At 42.6% G+C, this 17471-nt stretch overlaps 2 protein-coding genes across 7 annotated transcripts in view; one reads left to right on the forward strand and one right to left on the reverse strand.

Moving 5' to 3' along the window:
• Positions 1–16162, reverse strand: part of LOC144076351 (plexin-A2-like) — a 68048-nt gene extending 51886 nt beyond the window's left edge. Inside the window, exons 1-2 of the mRNA XM_077604129.1 lie at positions 15937–16162; positions 574–1903 (exon numbers count right to left, since the gene is read on the reverse strand). Of these exons, the coding sequence (XP_077460255.1) occupies positions 574–1797 (1224 nt within the window). The 5' untranslated portion in view covers positions 1798–1903; positions 15937–16162. The remainder of the gene's footprint in view (positions 1–573; positions 1904–15936) is intronic.
• LOC144076352 (uncharacterized) overlaps positions 1–17471 on the forward strand; it is a 138366-nt gene that overhangs the window by 73720 nt on the left and 47175 nt on the right. For 4 of the 6 annotated variants that reach the window (XR_013300799.1, XR_013300798.1, XR_013300800.1 and 1 more), the window contains exons 1-2: positions 12349–12441; positions 13520–13646. Coding sequence is in view for 3 of the 6 variants with exons in the window: in XM_077604130.1 (XP_077460256.1) it covers positions 12360–12441; positions 13520–13646 (209 nt within the window). In the remaining 3 variants the exon portion in view is untranslated. Of the gene's footprint in view, positions 1–12348; positions 12442–13519; positions 13647–17471 lie in introns of those variants that run through there. The other 2 variants (XM_077604131.1, XM_077604132.1) reach the window with 1 other exon arrangement.

A 17471-nucleotide genomic window follows, 5' to 3' on the forward strand; every position in this document is an offset into this window, starting at 1 on the left:
ATGAAGAAGAATCCTCGCGAGGGTTTGAGCGGTGTTGACAGGGACACGAGTAGAGCGCCGGGGATGAGGAGAGTGGAAGAGGATTAGAGAAAGGTGGGCGTCGGTGGCCAAACCCCCCGAAAGAAATCAAAGCTTCTTGCACACTGTGATTAGCTCCATGGGCTGAATCTCCTACAAGCCCTCTGCTCTCTTGGGATTCCACAACCAAAACTCGTAATTGTGGTTAAACAAAGAGTGCATTTATGTCTGTGTGCTCATGTTGGTTTATAGTCCTCTGTTGATTTGCCACTTGAAGGTTTCAAACCTACTAAAGCTGGGTTTACACATACTAATAATCAACAAATTTGACCCCGAGTTTTCCCCTTCTGATCAATGTTAGTAAAAGCCGGATTATCAGTTGTTTGTAGACGATTACCTTTTGTGATTATCCTGTGGCATAGCAGAAGTGTCAAGCGTGTTCAATATTTAAATTGGAAATGCTGGTTGTTTGGTGAATGTACTGTAAAGTCTGCAACCTTTTTTATTAATGTGGTCTCCGTATCACGGAATTTCTAAATGGAGACGGCCACCTACCGCCTTGGTGCACTGCACGTCCTTTCCCAATAGCCAGTGTAACTCCAGGTGTCCCTCGCCCTGGTAGCAAGACTGCAGCCTCTCCTTGATCCGTGTGTCGATGTCCTGGATGGTGAAAACGCAGAGTGCAGAGTGATCGGATGGGTCGTGGTACTGCTTCTGGCCCTTGGAGAACACGGCAAAGAGCACATCATCTTGGATGCCAATGTTAAGCGTCTTGGCCAAGACTCTGCCGGCCTTGGACAGATAGGCGGCTTGCAGCAGACGGTACTCCTCGCCCCGGTGGACGCAGCCCACAGGAAGCGACACATAGGAGTGGAACTTCTTGTCACCTTTGCAGAGGCGGATGATACGGGAGGTGTAGAATAGATCGCCAGGGGAACCCCCGGACGGCATCCCATTTTCTGGGGTTTCAGGCTGGACGGTCATGAAGTAGACAAAATTACCACTATCGAAGCCGTAGATGTAGTAAATGTCAAAATGCGGGACAAGAGCCAAGGTGTCTGAGGGGATTTTGATCAGCGAAGATACAAAATCAGTGTGAAGTTCGTAGTCAAGCATGGCAGAGGATTCTGGGTCGTGAGGCAGCTTGCGGCTGGAGATAGTCGGAAAATAGTCCTGCTTTCCACCGACTGCGGTACCGATATACAGTGTGGCATTTTGAGCCAGTGAAGGCACCACCACTCCATACATAGTCCCTGTTTGGGTGTCACTGGATAGGTAGTGTTCTTTCTTATGAGTAGGCTCCCCAAGGATGAACAGGTCGTCCAGCCTCATAAGCTTGCAAACACCTTGGTAGAGGCTGCCACAAGCCAGGAGACGATTGTGGGAGTAATCAATGAGCAGCAACTTGTTGACGTTGTCCATGGAGGCGAGCGGCTCCGAGCATGGCTGAACTATCAGAGGAGGGTAGCAAGCTTTGTTGTCAAATTCTGGCCCAGTGGCATGGGACACCAAGAGTGTGAGGTTGGCCGTCAGTTTGTATATGCGGTTGACAGCACCGACGTAGAGGGCCCCTGTGGACTGATGTACTGCAAGGTGGTTAAGGGACCACTCTCGCTGCTCAGACTGGAAGATGTTAAAAGTCTGTACAGCAGCTGTCTTTTGACTCAGGAGGAAAACCGTCATCAACCCGAGGGCTACAAACCGCAACATGACCTTCAGATGGCCGTGAACCTTAACAAAGCAGCTATAAGTCCATCTTTTATGTAGGCACGTTTCCATTTCCGTTGGGCTTCCAGAAAGACGGTGCTCCAACAAACCTCCAGAGACTTCAGCCAGGTGAATGCCAGAGAACTCGTCGTCCTTCTCCAGGAAACTTCACATTCCTCTGAAAGAAAAGAGTCGAGACATTTCTTTTATCAAGTGCTCTAAAGTCCCACCATCTTTTAAGTCCACTTAGGTTATCATCAGCACTTCTGCTTGTTTTCCCATCTGTTTGTGCTTTGTCAGACTCAAGATATATCAAAAGAACAAGTTATCATTTGTTCTGAGGTTTTCATCAGATTTACAAGACACAGCTTCATGTTTTCCGTAGCTGGCTTATAAAATGCACCACCCCATTTAGGGAAACGAACGCTTGTCTGTTAGTGGAACAAAGGAATTAAACTATCTAGCTGTGCCTGACGACTCTTTTGGTTGCTTATTAAAGCAACCCGATATTCCTCATGTGTCTGTGTTCGGGGCTGTCTTTTTCTATCCCTACCACACTGTCATGTTCACTTAAGTAGCTGCATCCAGGAGGAATTAATCACTCTCCACTGTAGCCGACATTCCCCAAATTAATCAGCCTCTTTCCAGGGATAGCAGGGAGTCATTAAAGATTCCCAACCAGGCGGCATCAGCCCAGCACTTCCCGTTTTAATTTCATTATCATATTTTATGTAGATATCTCCTGAGGGGGCTGGCAAACAATGCCCCTCAGAAGCAGGATGAGCTCGGATGAATCGGACACGTGGCAGTGAATGATGTGCCCACATTTTCTTATCAACAAGCGTACTTGGGTCTGGCTGTGTCTGCTGCAAAATGAGTTAATTTGCTTTCAAACAGGTTTTAACCTCCAAACAAAGATGAATGTTGAGTGACTGCACAGACGGGCATTGCAGATATACTGGCATTCACAGTTGCCACACTAAAGTCTATTAAAGGGAGGTGATAAAAGTGCCTACCCAGGAAGACAGACTATAAATTGCCAAACATGCCATCACCCTAAATCTGTCGGGGTGTCAGCATGCATCAGCAGGCTCCTAAAGGTGGAGACCCCCATTTTTCCTCCCAGTTTTTGTCATGCTGGCTAGCCTTTACTGAAACCAGCCTACAATGTTTTGGGATGTTAGAGAAAACCGGATTACACAGAGAAAACTCACCCAGGCCCGGGGAGAACTTGCAAACTAAAGACCCACCAGGGAATGAACTCTCAATCTTAGAACTGTGAAGCGGATGTGGTAAACCACTTGTTCAATGTGCCAGCCTCTTATTTTAAAAAATGGATGTAAAAATCTTATTTCTTAGCGTTTCCTAGTGGTACTTATTGCTTTAAGTAGAGGTTAAATGATGACAATCATGTTGATAAAATGGGAGGGTTTGGGTGGAGGTCAGGACGCAACGTCAAACGGGATGTCCCACTGAGTTGAGCACGTGCCAGGAACTTAGCGAATGGACTGACACCAATCTGGCTGGGCTCCCTCTAGAACCTCCCGTCCATCTGTCACAACCACACTCACCCTGTGGTGACTCTAAAGGCTGCACGCGCGCCTCTCATTTTTTGGCACACTCGCCAGGTACCTCTGCCAGTAATTGGCCTCCAAAGGCTGACTAAGTTCTTTTTTCTTCTTCTTCTTTTTTTTACGGTCTGACGAACCTAGTATGTCCTCTTTGTGGGAAAACTACCCAGCTCGCATCTGCAGAGTAAGCATGCTCAGGACAAACCATCATTTTAATGAACTTTTGAAAAAAAAATAAGGGCAAATAACTTTTTAACATGGCCCAAACCATTTGACTTTTGAATTTTTCAGGCATTACAAAGTTCACAGTATTAAGGCTGCTGCTGGCAGATGATGATTTGAATCAGCTTCATTGTTGATGTCTCCACACTTTCATTTGATAGCCTGCTACTTTATGTCTTTACTATCTCATAGGATCATCGGCACTCTCTCAGTAATATGCCCTTTGCCTTAACTGGTGTGACTATAAATGGTGTAGTGTTGGCTTGTTAATAGAAGATGAAAAAAAAGAAATAACAACTAAAGTCCCAAGGTTGTGCTTCTATGAGAGGAGGTTGTGTGTGCAGGAAATCAGTACACGACCAATATAGTACAGTATACTGATTTGAATATTTGTATACTCATTGCCGCAGGACTAGTACCATCAATGCTTTGTTTGTCTTAATGGGGGCTGAGCTACTGTTCACACTAGCTTCAGGAGATTCAGGGGTTCAATAAGTAGCCATTCCGATTTCTTTGTTGATGCAATACGCGTTAGGGAGTAGCATGAGCTGTGGATAGTTTGCAAGAAATGAGACTAAGCAAAACATGTTAAATTAAGAGAGATTCTACTCCGATGGGTTGGAGTTTGAGCCTAGGTCCTGGGACGTGGACAGTGCCCTTTCAGGTTATGGCCACGGGTGTAGGAGAGATTCCAGTTTGCCTCGCCTGGGAAAATATGTTTTGTTTCCCTGAGATGGAGATAACATTTGTCATACCAGGTGGTGTCTTTTTTGAAGTTTGCAATGGACTCATCAGAAAGTCAAACCAGACGAGAGCAGAGTTCGAACAATGCGAAAGATTGAGTAATAAAGTGTGTGAAGCGGCCAACTTGTAGCAGTGCTCCCCTAGAGGTTAACTCAGTGCAGAGCATCTGCGGTTTAAACCCTCGGAGAATTCAGTAAACAGCAGAGCTAAAAGAAAAACAAGATAAAATAGGAAACGCTGGTGGCAAGTGCCGCCGCGGTCGTTTCATCCATTCTTCCTTGCCCGGCACTGGTCACGTCTAAAGCAGGCAGTCATGCCGCTCGCTGTTTACTCTGGATTACACAGATGCTCTTCACATCTATGAATATGGCGCTTCGCCACTCAGACACGCTCCGGCCCAGACGTTTGACAAGAGTACGCGCTTCGCCAATGCCTCTAGGGAGGACTAGGCGCCATCACTCAGAGGGGGAAGGGAGACAGTTCAAGCCACTCGTGTTCCAGAAGCACGACCCCCTCGACCTGGATAGAGATCAGCCTTACCCAAATGCCAACCCTTGCTTACCCACCAAATACATGGTTCAGGGTTTCAGTGAACTGTTGTCAGTTGTGACACTTTGTTGTGAATCATTCCTCAAACAATGGGATCATTGGGTTCATTTGTTCTGGCCCATCTGCTATTAGGGATTAACTGAAATGTTCTCAAAAAAGGCGGGTGTGGGCATTGTTTGTTTGCTAGCTCATGTGCATCATTTTGACCGCTCACTCAAAGCATTGTATGTCCCGTTAAACTCGATTTTAGGACCAAATACTTGTGTCCATGTGGGACACAGAACTATATACATCAAAACTAAAAAATGTATAGTACATCTGCCACTACTAACTAATAGTTAGTTGTTTAAAGGGAAAGAAAAAACTAACTCTGGTCAGGCGAATGAACCACAACACCAACAGTGGGTCAGTCTCAACAAAAAGGGTTGAAAAACTACAAGATAATGGTCTAACATTTTTTTGCTTTCAAATTAAGAATTCTACTGATTATGTCATAAGAAATCAGATCAGATTTTAATTTTCTACCAAAAGTTAATGTTACCATTTTTTTATATCATCACCAGACCTTTGGGGTCCTGAACTTCAGTATGAGTGGACTAATCTGAAGATCTGTCATCAAAAAATTCTACCAACTTTTCATCGACTACTCAAACAGGTGATTTGGTTAAATGGCATGACGGATTTTTCTTATTTTAATACGTTTGAACAGACCACATTCTAGGCTCAGAAAGAAGGTCAAAATCAACAGCTCAGGGAAAAACACTAACGCGAGTCAGTGTCATAGGCATCAGAGTAGCAAATTAAAAAAAGATTCAATTTATGAGGCTGGGCGAAGCAATAACAACAAAGGACCATTGGGGCGGAAAAGTGAGTGGACTACAACCACTTGTATCTTCATGATTACAAGGTGGTGGTCGGGCACAAACCAGCCCCTTTTCCCTCTCAATGGTGCTTGTTTTTAACTTTTCAAAATGGCCGATGGAATGTCTCGCTGTGTGCCGAGTTATCTTTTCACTTTTCTGCCCCAGTGAGTATGGGCAAGACAAAGACCAATAAGAGGTCATTTGAGTTTATTGACCAGCGTGCAAAGAACACTGACTTTCGTTGCGATGCTATATTTTTTTAACCTAACTTATACATTGTTTAAAAGATATTCCATGCAATTTTCCATAAATAATAAAAATGACGGTCAGAGGCCAGTTTATTTGAATGAATCATAGTGGCTAAGGACTTTTGAAAGGTAAACACAGCTCATCTTCTTTGGCTATTTACTCCCATTTTTGGTCCTCAAATTTGAAAGAAGAAAATGTTAATCACTTTGCCAATTTGTAATCGTTTTTAATTTCTTTGCAGTTTTTCCAAAGCTTGTCGCAAGCCCAATTAGGGCACCTTTTGACCGGAATGTCCACTTTCAGTAAAAGGACTCGCGTGCTTCCTGACATGTAAGTTTTGGGGTTGCCTGAGCTTGCATAAAATGTGAATGCAATGCCGGCCCAATGGGATATTCCTGTTGAGATTTTGTTCAAAATCCACACATGACGATGGTGGTCGCTAGTGAGTGTGTGTGCATAGCGGTTGTACATGTTACACATGAGCGAGCTGGGAGTCTGCCAGCCGCAACACAACTTGACTTCCAAATGAATAAATGAAGGCAATTAGCGGATCTGTTTACAATGTTGCGCCGACAGAAGTAGGTCAAACATGGTCGAGGAGGGCTACGTATAAGAACTGCACGGACTGGTACCTTCTTGGGCTTGCGTTCTGTGAATTGGGGCATGAAAAGGGCGTCTTTATTAGAGCGAATGGCAGATGGAATCACGGCAAGAGACACAGGTTTGTTTAGAAAATTAGCGTTTTCTTTTTTTTAAAATATATTATTGTCAAGATCCATCACTTTTATTGCCAGGGCCAAACACAAGTCTGTGTATGCGTACACACACAAACCTCCGAGGACATAATGTGTAGCTTCAATGCCACACTGCAGACAGCCCCATAGGATGTATAGTATATGCATTTTTGCCGCACTATGAAATTCAGGACATTTGGCCCATGGTTCATTTTCATTTCATTGGCATTCAGTCTGCATTGAAGGTAGCAGGGTGTTAAATTTATATTTAATACAGAGTGGTGATTCAATTGCGAAATTAACAGTCTATGAAAAGACGCGCCTCTTAATCCCCATTAATTCCTGTCGTGAGAGTCTGCCTTGTTCTTGTTCCTGTCGGCTCTCTGTGCCGTCAGACCCTAGTTTGTCAATCAAACGGCTTAGTGGGCACGGGTTGTTGGATGCAAATATTTTTTCAGCCAAGACTTCTGCCTAGCAACGAGTAGACAGCGAAATAAACCCTTCAAGATGAAAGTTACGATTCGGTCCATTTGGGGTTAGTGAAGCATATTCGCAAGGATTTCGCCGAATGGAAAAAGAATGGAGTCTTGCTGACTCGGACATAATATTTGTGGCGAGATTTAGCAACTTTTCGCATGACTTTGATTACACAAGTACCGTCATCTTTTGCGACACTACAATTCAAATTCTATTGTTTAATAAATCATCTGTTCAAGGCTCGGAATATTTACAAAGCCAATCACCAACTATGGTCGGGTCTGGAATTCAATACATGTAATGAACAGGGGACTACTGTAGTGACAAATCATACTTACCACTCTCCACATGGCAATATTTTCCAACACATCTGAAAATCGTGAAATTAGTGGTACTTTGAATTGAGTGTGACAATATGTAAATCCAAGTTTAAGCATCGGAACATGATACTACTATTGTACGTGTTATTGTACAGGATTTTCATCCAAACAACCGTATACCTTACGATTAAACCATGCAGCAACAGATTAATGGCACGTGATGGAAACAATGCATTTGCACTTAGTCTTTCATCGGCTTATAGCTTTTCACACTTGGATGTTCCGCAGTGATTTTGTTTTCTTCTCTTTCTCCTACAAATAAAGGCTGTGATTGCCTTTTCGGTCCCCAGCAGCGGCATTTTATTGGTCAGCACAGACTATGAGAGCTTCACCAAACACACAAAAACGCCCCTCACTCCCCCCTACCAACCCTCCGGCCCTCGCTCCTAATCTCAACGCACTAGCAGCAGCGGATGTCTGGCGGGAGCGGTAAAATGGCACTATGTCATGGCAACGCGCTCGGCTGCTAATAAGCGGAGAACGCTCGAAGGGAGCCGGGCCGAGGCAAATGTGACACGGGGGGACAATTCCAACACATCGCCACAACACAGGCGGCACATTCCCGCCCCTCCCAACTCCTACCCCCCAGCATAGCATGCCATTATCTGTGCCCGCATGCATTATACATGCAGATACAGGACTGTATCTGAAATTGCTGTTAGGAAAAGGCGGCCAGATGAAGGGCATGCCTACTGCCACAGTCTGATTTAGCTGTGCGAGGCTGTTCTCTCGTCCCTTTCTTCACTCATCCATATATCTCATTGTCGGCCCTCCTCGGTTAATGGTGACCTCAAGCGGGCTTCTTCCATCCGCCGAGGCCCCTCGTGTAGCATACGCGATGAGCGACAGAATGGAAAGTCAAAGTGACCTCCGGTTTTGTAATAAAAAACCCAACGAGACTCTTCTATAATTCAGCAAAGGGGACTGAGAGGGAGTGCATTTGTGGTTGTGGTGGTGGTGATGCATCACCTGCTGCATCAGCTGCCCCACGTGCCTCATCTTTAATGTTTCTTAAGTGCATGAATGAGAGCAAAAAAGGCTAAGGCGAGGAGGTCCCTGCCACACTTGATCTGCAACCGCTGCCGCTGCAGGGAGTGCAAAGCGAGGGTTTGAAATGTGAACTCTTCTACTTCATGAGAATGACAGTAAATGTCCTTTGTACAGCTATAACTTGTTAATAGCCATTTTTAGGGCCCAAGATCTGATTTGGAGCTTTTACCCTTTTTTCATTTTCTAAGCTGTTTAGCCTCTAGGGTCGTATATATGTATGTTTAATTCTATCCAAGCTGACTTTTTGGCCTGTATTTGTCGCCTGCCAATCGCAAGACACCTAATACATTCATTATAGCGTTGAGTGTAGAATCCTGCTGTAATCCTAGAAAGATCCGAAACGTGATCTCTCATTCTTCGATCTGAAGACGAGAACTACAGCAGCCGTTCTTTAGACTAATACAACTCTCTAATAGCCATTTTTATTAGGCTCAGTCACTACTCAGACTAAGAGACTTGAGATTTACTTCTTTTTTTTTTGACAGTCTACTCTCATGTTGAACAACGATACATTTCCACCCAGACTGATTCGGTTACGAGCACGCTGGGCCACATTGCCTTTGCATGCATAAATCATCGGGGCCTGCCGGGGGGAAATCCATTACGTTTGGCAGCAACTACACCCCAGCGAGGAAAAATAATCAAACTCGCTGCTGTTGTGCATCCTCGTGAAGCCACAACGCGCATATGTCCATAAATCCATAAATCCAGTAGCGCCGCACGCAAGCAAAATCAAACGCCTTATCCTGATGAAACCTCTGCACCTTCTCGGCTTTGTTCTTCTTTGGTGTGGTTTTGCGAGTCCAACAACAGGAGGTTGGAGTCTTTATAATCTATAAAATTATAACACTATAGCTGCTGATGAATCATTATGAGACTTGGGGAACAGAAAACGAGAGCAAGCAAGTGCTAATTTATGATTAGTATCACGATAACATGAGACAATTCACAAAACCAATTCCAATTTTCCTGATAGTATCACAATAATAGTGAAAGTATCTTAAGTCTTTGTCCCAAAACTGATTGAGACATTTACTGGGGTGCTAGATTTCGATCAATGGAAATACAAGATTGATCATCATTGGCATCTTTGAGATAAGTAGTTTTAAAAAGAATCTGTATCAAACAGAGAACATGTGACCATATTTTATTTTTTACATCATGACAATAGTTATATTTTGGGGGGCGTGATAATGTAATGTGGCCGAAATGCATGAGAAAAATACGTAACACACTAGAGTTGAGAACCCTTACGATGATAATGATCATATCATGACATTTACAAAACTAATTAGGGATACTAATAGTATCACAATGCATTCCCAACTAAACAGATATTGCTAAGATACTAAAAACAAACAGATTCCAGTCTCAAAATGGCAGTTCAGTCATCTCATTACTATAATTGAAGCAAAGATTCTGCTGTAAGCTAGCAACATAGCTGAACATCAAGGTGTAAACATTCAAGTTTAACCCACCCATTTAGCAATACTGGGGGCACTGCCAAAGACACTGTAATACTCCTATACTATGTTCCCAGTGATGATTTGCTAGTTTGATATTATCAAGACATTTTATGAAGTTAGGGATAGATAAATTGGCAAATAGTGTGCGTACTTGCTTTCCCACTAAACATCTGCTGCTCCCAAACCATTTTCAACATTTAATCCGCATGGCAAACACCACCGCAGCGGCCACTCATCTGAAGGCTGTGCAAATATACGCATCAACCCGGATTATCTCCACTGACAGTCGCTCTGGAATGCTCGGCCGAGTCCAGATTGTCCTTAATTTCACTCCCAAACTAACGTTTTCTCTTATAAATCTCTGAAGTGCTTTGAAATTTGGGGAAGTTGGACGACCCTGACCAACAGTCTCGAAGGGCAACTCATGAAAAGCACAGCTGTTAAAAATAAAATCGTCATTCGCTGGACCCACATGAGCAGACGTTTGATTTAGTAACTGACTGAAATAAATCCCAGCTGGATTTAGTCACTGAGTTGTCAGTGGTCTTCTTGGAGCAGACATCCCAACTGGATTGGCTGCTAATGAGGAAGTGACTATCTCCCATGGTCAGCTGTGAGGCATCTCTCTGTAATCTTTGATGGTTTGCTTTATGAATGTGTGCCATTGATTTTTGGCTGAGACTGAATTTGTTAAGGGAACGCAAGAAAGACCTCTTATCGATCTGACCGTTTAAGGCGGCATTATCTAAACGTAATGTTGGATCATTAAAAATGCTAAGCAGTGAAAGACTTTTAAATAGTAGGAAAAAAATAAAGTTAAAAACAATGTTGTCATATTTTTTTTTCTGTAGGAACAATGCCAACTACTATTCTTGTTTCAAGAAAACAGTTTCCCGTCGTTCTCATAAGCCTATCAAAGCAAATTTTAGCATGGCCTCATGGGCACGTTAAATAGCAAATTACTCATTTGATTTAAATGTTAAAGCCCCCTTAGCTAAGTGATGTAACATTTTTTATCATTTTCTTGAACAAAGATGCTTCTGTGAAATTTCAAAGACTCGCTTTTATTAATCTCGACCCTATGTAAAAAAAAAAAACGACAACAACCCTCAAATCATGTGAAGACGGTGAAAGACAACCAAGCTCATTCACTAGGTCGCTTTTATTTTCCTGGCTACAAGGCAGTCTTGAATTTTTCATTGATTTTAGGTCCATTCATAATTTATAAAGATGAAAGTTTGGAGATCTCTTAACCTCACAAAAAGCTCCTTCTACTTATAAAACTAATGCATTGCAAAAATGAAAGTCAGCTTTACTTAGACATTGTGCAAATTCAACTTTTGGAAATGGTATAATAATAGTTTGAACTTTAGATTGCCAGAATACAAGGAAATATGAAATTCACTCATGCATGCACTGGCTTTGACAACAATAAAAGTACAATCCAGTGAAATTTAAAGAAGGTGGTTAAACAAGCAAATCTCATCTCATTTTCTGAACCGCTTTATCCTGATTAGGGTCGCGGGACAAGCAAATTGCCGCCTTCTTAAAAATATACCCTAAATCATTTATTTTTTCAGATTTATCAGCAAGCAAAAAAATGAACTCTTTCTGGATTTAAAACAAATATTTCCTCACAATTTTGGAAAAATATTAAGCTTAAATGAGAATGCGCACTGTGTTTTTTCACTAAAAATGCTACATTTACAACACAGTTCAAATCGTAGAAGTGATTTTCTTTAAAGTCAATTCAATTATTAATATGACTATAAAGGAAAATCAGGCTAAATTCTCATGAGACTCCAGTGGCTAAAATGACGGAATTAGTTTTCAAATGTCACCACACAGGGTCCCACATCCTAACGGCCACTGAAAAGCAGGGAAGCTGTCGTTATCACGATTATTATCACTCAATGGCGCTTCTGTACCAGTTGATCAAAAAAAGTCAAGTGAAAGAGATTTCTGGCGTTGGAGTCCAATTCTATTAGAAGCTGCACAGCACCAATATTTGCATTCCATTAATATCCAAAAACATTACTTTTTAATTTAAAGACTTGAGCTTGGATGTCAGGCATCTGTTATTCGCTTTTGCTCGTCGAGTTGAAACGTTCGCCGAGGGATGAACTCTAAGTCTGTGTGAAATACTTCGGAAATAAATATATTTGTGTCACCATCCTATCTCCTTAGGATAGCTGCTCTTGAAATTATCTAGGTTTTCCGCTTTATTTCTTATCTTCAAGATAAGCATGTTGTTTCTTCGTTCCCATCACGACGCGCATTCGCCAAAGTTATGGCACTGTTTGTCTGACTCCGAACAACACTTGACAATATGGATATTGTGTTTGGCGATGACGACTTGTCAGAATGCACGGCTGGCTGCGTGCTGAGCAGCCAGAGCGGCCATCTGGCAGGTGAGTTGCGCGTTCACTTCTCTCCTTCCTGCTGTTCCCCCCTTTTCTCATTCGTCTCCACCTCTTTCTCGTTCTGCCTCCTCCACTTCCAGTCATTGTCAGCATCTTTTTCCCCACCTTTCTAAACTCTCGGTTGCCTGGAGATTTACCTCCTTCCGCGCAGCAAATCAACATCCTCTCGTCATTTCCGATCAAGAAAATTTGTACCTCTACAAAGGAAGTGATTCTTTCTTTTATTGACGCAGTCAGAGATGAGTTCTTGTTAGGGCTCCACTATTGAATATTTTTAGGATTCGTTTTTCATTTGTCGTATTGGATTTGTACGCTACACCGAGTGGGTTACAAACAATGTGATAATGAAAGGTAATTTGAGGATTCTTAAGGCCTGATTATCGGATTTCTCTAGAGAGAATCCTGTGATGTGGGAGTGATTCTGCTTAAAAAATAAACTGTGAAAGCCAATGGTCATGGGTTTCGGGATTACCGCATGAAATGGAACAAGAGCATGGTCCTCCTGTCCAGCAATGCTTGAGTCATATTGCGTCATTCTTACTTAAGCTTACTTTATTCGACTCAAACCCAACAGAGGCCCGATGGGATTGTGTCGCTTATTTCTCCCTGCGTTGTAATCATTTTATTTGTGTTGCTTTGGTCACAAAATAAAGGTAAATGAGCCATTACGAAGATAAATGTTTGTTTTTTCCCCAATTAGAGGTGATTTTGAAAATTTCCGATTTTACGTGGTGGTGGTTATGCAGAAAATATTTCTGATATTGATATTTCTTTGTCTTCCACGACAATGTATGTCGATTATAAAGAAGGATAATGTAGATAAAAGAATTACATAGTGGATTTGAGTTTTCAAAATCGTGACTACTAACCCAATATTTTTTGGGGAAAAAAACTTCAGTGTGATGAAACAAACTAGGAAATATTACATAAAACCTGGGGGTAAAAATGTGTTATATGATTTATCAAATGTCTCTTAACTACTATTTTTCATTGAAAACAATTGAAGACCTATTCATTTGGCATCTGGCAGGGTTCAACATTTACATGACTCCTTTATATTTTTCAGCAATCTGGATTCAGAGACCCATGATTATTGGTGGAAATATAGTAAAGTGTGGCATGGGCCTCGTTTGTCATCTGGAGTCCACGTCCAACTATGAGAATGCAGCATTTTTCTCCAAGACATTCTTGAGGTCAGTCACACGTTAACAAACTGGTTTAGTTAAAGCCTGTGAAACTTTCGGATGAATCAATTAACCGAATCCTGCCAGGCCTATACATAACGTTACTCACATAAAAAAATTTTTTTTTGCTTTAATGAACCTATTTTCTCACTCTTTGCAATCACACTGGCACATTAAAATGGCACAATTCCGCCTGTATTCTCCCTGCGCCCAACATTTTCGTTAACAGGTCTATCTCCTGTATTGTCTGCGATGAAATTAGGCAGGCATACCTAATGTTAGGCTAATACGCCAACACTCTTCCTCTTCCTCCTCTTCCTCTTTGGGCTGGAGCCTCGTAACGGTCGTGTTTAATCAGCCTCTCGGTGGGCAGCGGTCTCGTAGTTAGGGGGAGGTGTGGATGCTCCGGAGGCAAGAGTGGGACGGGGGGTCTCCGGGTAGTAGTAGTAGCAGAGGCTGTGCGCTCATAGACCATGTAATTGTGTTACGTACACTAATTCGCCTGATGCCCTAATGCACTCGCCTGTGCTGCTGACCCATATCGCACCCACCCCACCCCTCCTGTGTTTGAATGACTACTGCATCAATGCCACTGATTGAACTGGAGCGTAATCTGGCGCTTCCTTTCTGTTGGTTTTGTTTTTCGGCCTCGTTAACGGCCAGCACAGATAGCGTCTCCACCGGGGTTGACACAGACAGATGTTCTCAAGGACTTTACCCCCACATAAGTCATCAAGCATCTTCTCCAGGGTCAGGAGGACAAAATTGTGTGCTCGGAATTAACGAAAAATAGGGAAAGGAATGACAGCAAGGGGGGGAAAACCTTGAAAAAATCGATAGGCAATCCAACAGTAGCTGTTTTTTATGCTTGATTGCTTTGCTCTTTATTGCATGTACGTCCACTTACTCTCTTTTCGAGACATTCTTTGCAAATAGATGGGTCGTTATCAGTTGTATTCAAACCAATGTGTACTCAGCTGGGAATGATGTTTGTTTTGTCTTGTACATCATGTAACTTTCATAAGAGCGCAATTGATGAGCACAGCGGTAACATTAAAAGAACAACAAAAATGAATGTAATTAAATCTTTTTAGAGTGCCTTGGGGAGTTTTTTGAATTAGGACTTTCATGGGAGTAAAACATCTTTTGAACTCCATTCAAATGGATTGGACTCTATCACCGTCAATGGCAGCGTATGAATAAATAAAAATGGTTTTATATATATACATATAGATGTTTTTTCTAATTAAAATCAGGCCATTTTATTGTGAAAATGGAAACTGTAACCTCTTTAAATGATGTACTGTCAACGAACGGCAATAGGCACCAATCCAATTGAACAGGAAAGGTTGGAAATGAATGCTCACTGTGAATAAGTTAAAATGGTGAGCTCATTATTTTGTTTGTAAAAATGGCAGCTTTTATTTCAATACAATAATGACATTGTTTTTTCTACTAAAAGTGACTACTTTGGTCTCATTAAAATTAAAACTATTCTATTTTTTTAGCATTTTTCTGCTCTTACCATCTTTAGTAAAGCACAGCCGTATTGATTAAATGTAGGAAAACATCCTCTCCAGAAAATTCTGCCATAGCCATGAAATGATAATTGTTGACTTGGACCTGCAGTGCAAATCCATTCTCAAACGCCCCTCAATGAACAGAATTCATCCCAAATCCAACTTCATCTCTCAATGCCATTTCCACTCATTTGAATTCTAAAATTAGCAAGTTCCCGATAAAAGCGCCTCACCGACCGAGGCTCCAGAGCTTCCCATCTTCTTCCCAGAAGAGGCTCGAACCCCTCACGAGGGGTCCAAGAAGAAGAGAAGGAAGAAGAATAGAGGCAGCTCCAACTGGCCGGCCAGATAAGGCCGACCCAGGAGAGAGAGCACCAGTTCAAAGCGGTGCAAATCCCTTCTAAATGAACATGGCACACACGTGCACTGGTCAACATTGTGGAGCTTGGCACTGCGACTGCATGTCCAGCTTTTTAACTCCTTCCCATAGAGTGTCAGTCCCAAAGCCCAACAGTGATTAATCCGTCTAGATAATCACCAAACCCAGCCCAGTACCCCCTCATCAAACTTTTCAATAAATGTGTGTATATGTATGTGTATATATGTGTGTGTATATACACGTATATATACGTATATATATATACATATACATACGTGTGTGTATGTATATATATGTATGTATGTATATATATGTATGTATATATATGTATATATACATACACATATTTATTGAAAAGTATATGTACACTCAACTTGAAAAAAAAAAAAAGAGCACTCACATTGAAAGATGACGAGACTCACGCATGGGGACGTCTGGTCCGGTCAGGTCAGCGTGCACCCGCGTGGTAACGCTTGGCGACTTTTACGCGCAGCAGCCCGGTAAAGTGGCGCGCGCAGTGGCGAGCATCCTCCTCTCTTCCGACGAGTGACCCTCCCGCCTAGCTGTGGCATTGATCATGCTCCCCGTAGCCAGCATTTCATCCTTCTCTCTCTCTCCCTCTCTGTCTCTCTCTCTCTCTTTCTCCTCTCTGTGCGCGCACACGCACGGATTGGTTCGTGTGCGTCTCCCGTAACGTGCACGCCTCCCATGGCGTCATCCTCTGGCTGTGCTTCAAGGCGTCGCAATGCTTATTTTTTATGGTTGGACGAGTCTGATTTTATATTCATTAGTGTGTGTGTGTGTGTGTGTGTGTGTGTGTGTGTGTCTGTGTGTGTGCGTGTGCGTGTGTGTGTGCATGTGTGTCTGCATGTGTGTGTGTGTGTGTGTCTGCATGTGTGTCTGTGTCTGTGTGTGTGTGTCTGTGTGTGTGCGTGTGTGTGTGTCTGTGTGTGCGTGTGTGTGTGCATGTGTGTGTGCGTGTGTGTGTGTCTGTGTGTGTGCGTGTGTGTGTGTCTGTGTGTGTGCGTGTGTGTGTGCATGTGTGTGTGCATGTGTGTGTGCATGTGTGTGTGCATGTGTGTGTGCATGTGTGTGTGCATGTGTGTGTGCATGTGTGTCTGTGTGTGTGTGTGTGTGTGCGTGCGTGTGTGTCTGTGTGTGTGTGCGTGTGTGTCTGTGTGTGTGAAAAGCATGGTTAAACCTTGTCAATGTACGTGTGTGTGTGTGTGTGTGTGTGTGTGTGTGTGTGTGTGTGTGTGTGTGAAAAGCATGGTTAAACCTTGTCAATGTGAATGAAGAACAAATGTTTAATAGTATTTTTTGCAAGTCCCATATCAACAGATAATATTACTCATATTTGTTTTTTTGATCTATTTCACCAATTATGTTTTTAACCTTGGCTTTAATTTTTAATACATTTTACACACGGTTTTCTTTCATATGCGAAAGCAGAATTGAGATTGTTTTGGAACAGTGCTCTCTATAGGCTGATTTGTGTAACTGCGTAGTGGAGTCACGGACAGTAAAAAAATCCAGGATGTGAGCAGAATATTAATCATGCAGTAACGTGCAAAATAGGCACTAAACGAAATATCTATTTTAATACGTGTTAGGAATAATGTCACACAATTGTCAAGAAATGAGGGATTGTGTTGTTGGGCAACATGTGGTTAGTGTGTCTGCCTACAATCCTCAGGTTTTCATTTCAAATCCCAGTCACTAGATTTGCCTGTTCTTGTGTGAATGCTTATTTGTCTATATGCGACCAGTTTGGGGTGCCCCCCCCCATTGTCTCGCCCCAAAACAGGTGGGACAGGTGCTATAAAAAGTGGGTGGATGATGGATGGATGGATGGATGGATGGATGGATGGATGGATGGATGGATGGATGGATGAGGATACAATTTCCGTAAAGAGACTCATGGGGTCCATCGGG

This window comes from Stigmatopora argus, chromosome 6 (assembly GCF_051989625.1).
Source record: "Stigmatopora argus isolate UIUO_Sarg chromosome 6, RoL_Sarg_1.0, whole genome shotgun sequence".
NCBI lineage: Eukaryota > Metazoa > Chordata > Actinopteri > Syngnathiformes > Syngnathidae > Stigmatopora > Stigmatopora argus.